Source organism: Chiloscyllium plagiosum, chromosome 20 (assembly GCF_004010195.1).
Source record: "Chiloscyllium plagiosum isolate BGI_BamShark_2017 chromosome 20, ASM401019v2, whole genome shotgun sequence".
Taxonomy (NCBI): domain Eukaryota; kingdom Metazoa; phylum Chordata; class Chondrichthyes; order Orectolobiformes; family Hemiscylliidae; genus Chiloscyllium; species Chiloscyllium plagiosum.
The window spans coordinates 43,244,084-43,252,522 of NC_057729.1; the positions used below are offsets into that span (position 1 = coordinate 43,244,084).

At 39.2% G+C, this 8,439-nt stretch overlaps 1 protein-coding gene across 2 annotated transcripts in view; it reads left to right on the plus strand.

Annotated features, from left to right (window-relative positions):
- Window positions 1-8,439, plus strand: part of cables2b (Cdk5 and Abl enzyme substrate 2b) — a 39,314-nt gene that overhangs the window by 4,108 nt on the left and 26,767 nt on the right. The window contains exons 2-3 of one of the 2 annotated variants that reach the window (XM_043710633.1): window positions 962-1,050; window positions 7,042-7,134. In XM_043710633.1, the coding sequence (XP_043566568.1) occupies window positions 995-1,050; window positions 7,042-7,134 (149 nt within the window). In that variant the 5' untranslated portion in view covers window positions 962-994. The remainder of the gene's footprint in view (window positions 1-961; window positions 1,051-7,041; window positions 7,135-8,439) is intronic. The other variant, XM_043710632.1, reaches the window with a different exon arrangement.

Below are 8,439 nucleotides of genomic sequence, written 5' to 3' on the forward strand. Positions count from 1 at the left end.
AGATAATGAGAGGCATAGGTAGAGTCGATAGCCAGAGACTATTTCCCAGGGCAGAAATGGCTAACACGAGGGATCGTAGTTTTAAACTGGTTGGAGGAAAGTATAGAGGGGATGTCAGAGGCGGGTTCTTTACACAGAGTTGTGAGAGCATGGAATGCGTTACCAGCAGCAGTTGTGGAGGCAGGGTCATTGGGGACATTTAATAAACTCCTGGACATGCATATGGTCACAGAAATTTGAGGGTGCATACGTGAGGATCAATGGTCGGCACAACATCATGGGCTGAAGGGCCTGTTCTGTGCTGTACTGTTCTATGTTCTGTATGGCACATCTCCAGCATACAGGGAGACTTCTGTCCCACTGTCTGCTTGTATCGCCTTTTATTTTGCTCTGTCATTGGTTATGCCTTCAGCATTTCATCACTAGTCTTTTGAAAGGGATGCTATGTAAATGAAAGTTGGTGCAAAAAGAATTGTACTTGTCAGGAATGTACTTGTACAAATCTGTAATCTTGAAACAAAGAGCAACCAACGGTGATCTCTGTAAGCTATATGCAGTTGTGCAGCAGCTCAAAGATAAAGTTTAGTCCATTCAAACTGTCCCCTTTAGCTTATACATCTGTTATGGGGGATAAAGGACACAATATATTCAAATTAACATGCTATGCATAACAGAATTTAAAGGAGAAATTCCATTATTTTTTAATTTTGCATTGTCAAAGCCAACATTTTTTGAAGCTAAGTCATTATCTCACAGTGATCAGTGCACCTTAGCAGTTAACATTTAAGTATGTTCTTGCCTGTGAATGGTAATGTCACATCTCAGTAGGGTAGTGCACTCAAAATCAAGCCCCACTCTTCCTTTTGTTTTTTTTTATATATCTTTGTTGTTGATGCAAGGTTTGCACACCCCTACACTCTAATTCATTGGTTGAGAACTTGTCCTTTCACTGTCTTTGAAGGTATCCCCATTTCAACAGGGAATTTAGAGAAAAATGAGAGAAAGCCAGCTTGCTGTTACTGGAGTTTACTGGTCCTTTTCATGCATAAGGTAGAGTTTTTTTTTATGCTTTGTCTTTGAAGGCTGGATAGTTCTATCCTGCACTAGCCCCAAACGTGCCATGGTTACATTGTCAGGAGCCATTCAGAATATTGTTATCAAGCAATTCTCCCTTGGTTTAAAACCATGTCTGCTTTTGCTCTCCAGACTTTGTTCTCTGACCTTCCTCAAATCCTTTTAGGAGAGAAGCTAAGCTCTGATCTAAATGCAATGCTGGTGTTTTTTCAGCAATTTTTTTTTAAAAATTGCTCATCCTGGATTCTTTTGAACTGAAGACCATGCTCATTGTCTTGCATGTTTACTCTACTAGTTATAAACTGAACAATATCAACATCTTTCCACTAACCAAAACAGATCCACAGTCAACTGTTACCTGACAAAAAGTTGGATTTAAATCGCTGTTCTGGTAGGATTCTCTGACATTTTCTTAAGATGAAAACCCTTCTAAGAAGCATCCAATAACCATCTACCTCTATTTCCAAATCCAAATTCCAAAGCTTGCCAATATATAAAAATTATGCATCCTTCTTTACAATATTGTAGTCATTTAAATAAAGGGGAAGGGCTACATTAATACAACAAATGGATAGAAAACCAATGACAGTTGTAGGAGCAAATTATTGCAGATGCTGGAACTAGTCTGGAAAACACAAATGTTGAAAATCACAGCAGGACGTATCGAGGAATATGGAGTCAATGCAGCTGCATGAAGTTAGGATGTAGATAGAGTGTGATGTTATTCAGTGGAACAAGCTCAAGGGACTGATTAATCTGTTCCTAACTTCTACGAATGATTAAAGTAACAAATAAAATCTCACTTTGCAGCATTTTAGATGATCTGAAGTTTATGGCTTAAACACCTTGCGGAGATTCTGGAATCGACTCGGGGTGTATTGGAGAATTAAAGTTTAGAGATAACAAAAATGTGGATGGGGGTGGGTTGAACTGGAGATTAGCTGAGGCCAGTGTGGAACCAAGCAATATGACAGAGCTGATCAAAGGTGGTCTTAGTAATAACATTGATTGGGGTTGTAAGCTCCTCTTGGTCAATTATGACAACAGTTTTGAACATTCTGGTTCAATCTCAGACATATGCCAAGAAGTGGATTTTAAAAAAAACCCAAAAATAGAACATGACAAGGAAATTCAAATTGAAATACAGATTAATCACTAAGAATGAAGAAAAAAAAGTCATTTATTCAAAACATAATTATTATGGCATTTTTGCAATAACAAATATTCCCCCTTGGTACATGTCATACAGAAGGAATAAGAGAAAAAAACTGCCATGAGTAGCAGTGATTGCAAAAAGATTTAAATAGCATAATCACAAACCGGTTGAGCTAAGGAATTGGGCACAGTGTTCTGTTTTAGTCTACTGAACTGTGGATAGAAAATTGACGATATAAATAGCTAAATTAAAACTATATTAATAATACTTATAGGAGGTGTATGACTTCTATTTTTGCCAAAATTGTGCTTAGGGCTGTTTACTTAGTCAATGTGTTACTTTTCCAACTGTGGTTCCAGGTATTCAAACAGTTAATCTACAAGTAGGTGAAAGTGAGGACTGCAGATGCTGGAAAAGCACAGCAAGTCAGGCAGCATCCGAGGAGCGGGGAAATCGACATTTCGGGCAAAAGCCCTTCATCAGGAATGAGGCAGGGAACCAGTTTCCTCATTTCCCTCCCCCCACCTTACTCCAGTTCCAACCTGCCAGCTCAGCACCATCCTCATGCCCTGTCCTACCTGCCAATCTTCCTTCCCACTTATCCACTCCACCTTCCTCTCCAACCTATCACCTTCATCCCCACTCCATCCACCTATTGCACTCTTAGCCATCTTCTCCCCAGCCCCTCCCATTTATCTCTCCACTCCGGAGGCTCCCTGCCTCCTTCCTAATGAAGGGCTTTTGCCCGAAACATCAATTTTCCACCTCGAATGCTGCCTGACCTGCTGTGCTTTTCCAGCACCACTCTAATCTACAAGTAGGGTAACTAGGGTAATGTTTGGGAAGTAGAGACCACAATATAGATAGTATGTGTAGATGACTTTTTAAAAAAGAGGCAATTTGGGGCGAATATAATTTGAGATTTAATTCCCAAATAATGTTGGGACAAGAGTTGCAGAGGAATAATGATTGGAAATGTTTTTACATATTATCAAAAGGGTGTAAATAAATAATCTTTTTTCAAAACAAAAGTACTGTTTTGAGATTGAATAAGATGACTGAATCTAACTTGAAACACAAAAGACCAATTAAAACAAGAACAATCACCAAGAATGTTTTAAAAACAATCATAGGGAAGGAGCTTAGGGAAAAGTGAGACAATTTTTCTTTAAAAAGGGCAATAAATGAATAAGTATACAGTGAATTAAAGGGAAAGGATCAGGGTTACACAGTAATAAAAGAACAGTAGTGCCCCAAGAAGTATAGAATAACTAAGATATTTTGTACTTTGATTAGAGGTGGGCTATAGAAACATAGAACAATTAGCGGAGGCTATTATTCAATACTAAATAATTTGTTTAGGGTAAACACATTGATATCTGATAGTTTAAATCAAAAGGCTATCTGGGTAGCTAAAGAAAAAAAATTCTGGAAACACTTAGAACATTTAAAAGACCTAGATAGGGAAGGTTTACAGGGATATAGGCCAAATGTAGGTAAGTGGGGCTAGTTTAGTTTGAGAGGCCTTGGTCAGCAAGGATGAGTTGGACCAAAGAGTCTGTTTTCATACTGTATGATGCTAACTCTGTGACTGTATATCCTTGACTGTTCAGTTACAAAAGGTGGTAGAAAGGAAGAGGACTGAAATACCAGAGGACTGGATAGTGTGAAATATAACACCTCGCATCAAAGTTAAGACTCAAAGAAATGAGAAAATACTTTGTGTTGTTGAAAAAAAAAGAGGTGTTTTGTTGAATTTTTTTGTCTGTCACTAATCGCGTCAATTCACAAGATTACCAAAGTACTAAATAAAACCAGAGTGCTGAACTTTAGAGTCATTGCAGTATAGTATACACTAGTTAACAATAGCTGGCTGTTAACTGCTAAACTTGGTTTACATTAAACCAGGCAGATTGCCTCTGAGAGGCATTGTCCTGTAGGTTATCATCTATTATGTTGAATTAACAGGGCACAATGTGCAATATGCTCTTTCTAGCTGTGAAGAAAATGTAGCATGGCCTGTGTACTGCAATTCATGTACCACGTTACTCTTTTGCTTAACGGAAACATCCTTTTAATAGTGACCGCTCCTGTTGCTATTGCGTAATAGCATTGACAAACAGCTGCATGATGATGCTATGTATGTAGGCCAAAACTTCCAAAGTCAGGCAGATTGTGGCAAACAGCAGATCCCTTCAGTTCGCAATAAACAAGTTACTGATTCCACAATTAGGCAACATGTTCTTATTGCACATCAGCCATGATTGAATGGCGGAGTGGACTTGATGGGCCGAATGGCCTTACTTCCACTCCTATGTCTTATGGTCTTATGGTTATACCAATTTTTAGTATTAAAGGTGTACAATAATATATGTAAATTAGTAGCCATTTTTTAAAAATGGTTTCGGGGTCGAAATAATTTTTCCGCTTAAGAAATTTGCAAGGTGGATGGAATTGCAAAAAATTGACTTATTGTTTCTATGATAGGAAATTGATTCAGAAACGTTGCCAAACTATTTTACATTTCCACACAAACTCTAGCTGTCAATGGAAAGCAGGTTGCTGCAGTGACCATTAGTGGCAAAACCTTTCCATGATGTAATGCCAGAAGAGTTGACAAATAATGTGTTGTAGGTGTCTCTGGGTTGTCTTGGGCTTTTCAAGACATTCACCATGACTTTGTCGAGCTAGGCTAAGAATAAAATCAACATTACCTAGGCCAAAGGAAAATTTTGGTTTATTTCTGTACCTGCAAACTTAATCCCATCTGAATAATTGTGTCCCCAGCAATACAGCAATTCCTTGGCACTGCTCTGGAAATGTCAAGACTTTGTGCACGTAGAGCCGGGACTTTAACCAATCACTATCTGACTTGGAAATAGTCCTAAGGTTAATAACATGTTCTAACTTGAAGCAGTTATATGTCAAACTGCAACGAACCTGATTGTGATGGGTATACAGTGAACTGAACAATGGGCATCTAATCTAATTAAGTCAGATTCCATTGTATCATGATAGAAGAAAACCCCAGTTGAAAGAAAACAAATCTATTAGAGGAGCAGAAAATACAACAGGGAGTTATACAGCTGCAGTATTAAAATTTGTTCTGGCTTATTCTAAGTGAATTTCGTATATTTACCAGAGTGGTGTTTCAGTTACTGTACTTGTTTATATTTTGTGGATGTATACAAAACCCAGCTGGCTGTTGAACTGTATGTATAATAAAAGACTTGGAGTATCTGTCTTGGCCATCAAAAGCTGCAGTCCAATGAATTATATTAATTTTTTAATATTCTAATTTTCAAGATGTTTGCAGGAATCGACCTGTCATACCCAGATCATTTGTTTTCTATTGCCAACTTTTTTTTTAAATGCACAAGCTATAGTTTAAAGTTAATCTGGTAAATAGCAACCATGATTAGTAGTATATGCTTAAATGTATCTTCACGGCTTAAATGACTTTGATAAATAATTTAAGCTTATTCCTTCAAGGCACTACCTGAATTAGATTAGATTAGATTACTTAGTGTGGAAACATGCCTTTCGGCCCAACAAGTCCACACCGACCCTCTGAAGAGCAACCCACCCAGACCCATTCCCCTACATTTACCCCTTTACCTAACACTATGGGCAATTTAGCATGGCCAATTCACCTAACCTGCACATTTTTGGACTGTGGGAGGAAATCGGAGCACCTGGAGGAAACCCATGCAGACACGGGGAAAATGTGCAAACTCCACACAGACAGTTGCCTGAGCTGAGAATTGCTTAAAGCATCCACTATTGTGTAAGTGAAGGGAGAGGAAAAAGACATGCCAATCATTTTTAAGCTTGGAATGTCTACAGTGTTCAGACTTTTAGATGTTTGAGGTATAGTGTCTCACTACTTTAATAGGAGAATTAAATTTTACATGATTTGGCTTCCTAATAATTCTAAAAATTAGCTAAGCGAGGTAGTGTTTAAACTGATACTAACGTTCGTGGCGGTTAACATAGCAATAAATATGAGGTGTAGATTGTTCAATGAAAACATCATTAAACTACCTAGCTTGCTATTGGCACTCCAACCACCATATCCACCATTAGCAAAATGCACATTAATAATTGAGTGAAATTGTCCCCACCAATCTCAAGGGGCACACTGACAAAAATGATAGACAACTGAGAGTTATTACAAATTTTGGGATTTGCTGATTTAAGATTGTCAAGATTAGACTAGTGCTGCAAAAGCACAGCAGGTCAAGCTGCGTCCAAGGAGCAGGGAAAGCAACGTTTTGGGCAAAAGCACTTCTTCAGGAATAGATGCTCCCAGCCTCATTCCTGATTAAGGGTTTTTGCCCGAAACGTTGATTTTCCTGCTCGGATGCTGCCTGACCTGCTATACTTTTCCAGCACTGGTCTAATCTTGACTGTAATCTCCAGCATCTGCAGTACCCACTTTCGCTAGTTGACTTAAAATTGTGTTGATTCTACTGATTCATTGTGTGACCTTTGCACTCCATATAAAGATATTTAGTTGTCACTACAAACCATAGAACATCCTTTTGATCTATAGTCAGCTGAATGAAGGATATTCAAAAATATGCTCATTTATATAACTTACTACTTTGTTGAGTTCCTCTTTTGGTGCTCTGTGACCTAAGTCTCAAAACTGTGGAATAAAAATGTTAGATAATGGGAATGATACATTGCAATAACTATCTCAGGAGCTGCAATTTTTTATTGACAGTGTGGAAACATTTTACCTGTTCGGTTTCAGAAAAGTAACTCGATGTCTTATCCAGTAAACCTTTTTAAAATATATTTTACAGGAGCAGAACCTCTTCAGGATCCCCCCATCCAAAAAATACAAAAAAAGTTCACTTTATCAAAAATATGCGGCAATATGACACGAGAAATAGCAGGTAATAAATGAGTTGGCATGCACAACTCTGACTTGTGCACATGACATGAGAAACAATAATCTTTATGATTTGGTGTATTTTACATATAATTTGCTGCTTAATATTCTATAGCTTCATGAACGTCAAGGGTTATTTACCTGGACTGTGTTCACATTGCAAGGTAGTATTAGTGCAGAGCACTTGTTTTCCGCTGTGGTCTTGGGTGTGCATGTAACCTGAGATGGGAGATCCATCTGATAGAAAAGTGCGGATTTTTGTTTTTAAAAGAAAGGGCATCTTGTCCTGTTATTGCAAAGCTTCATCCTATTAGTATAAATGGACAAAGTTATATGGTAAAAGTAGGGGAGTTTTGCTTCACCTTTACAGGAAATTAGTGAGACTGTTTTGACTACTGAGAGATTTGCAACTTCCTTGCATAAGAAGGATCGAATTGCATTTGAAGCAGTTCAGAAAAGGTTCCCTTGATTGATTCCCTGGGTTGAAGGGGTTACGTTATGATGAAGGCTTGAGCAGGATGTTACCTATATCTGTAGAATTTTGATCAATGAGAGGTAATCTTACTGGACTGTATGCAGTCCTGAGTGGATTTGACAAGGTGGAAGCTGAGAAAATGTTGTCCCCTTGTGGGAAGTCTAGAACCAGGAGGCACATTTAAAGATTATGGTTTCCCATTTAATTCTGGGAAGAGGATTTTTTTCCCCTGAGTCTTAGTGGGTGAAGTTATTTTACTAGACAGTGGTAAAGACTAGGCCATTTAAATTTAGATGTTGTCATCAATCAGTTCAGATGTGTTATGACACACTTCTGAATTGGGTGGAACTTGAAACTATACCTTCTGTCCTGAAGCTGGGCTGGCTACCACTGTAATATAAAAGCCCTTGTTTCTGCCCAGTTTTGAACTGGGGACCTTTCAGTGTGAGGTGAATGTGATAACCACTACAGTATAGGGCGGCTCAGTGGTTAGCACTGCTGCCTCTCAGCACCAGGGCCCGAGGTTCGATTCCAGCCTTGGGTGACTGTCTGTGTGGGTTTCCTCTGGGTACTCCGGTTTCCTCCCACAGTCCAAAGGTGTGCAGGTTAGGTGAATTGGCCATGCTAAATTTCCGTCACCACGTCTAACCCCGCCTCTTCGCCTATCGCCATCACCACGCCCAACCCCGCCTCCCCGTCCCCGCCCCCAGACCTAACCCTGCCCCCACACCCAGCTCCAGCCCCACACCAGGTCCTAGCTCCCAGCCCTGCCGTGTTTTCAATATCCCTCCAGACCTACCCCTCTCTGAGGATGAAAGATCAGTCCTCAGCAGA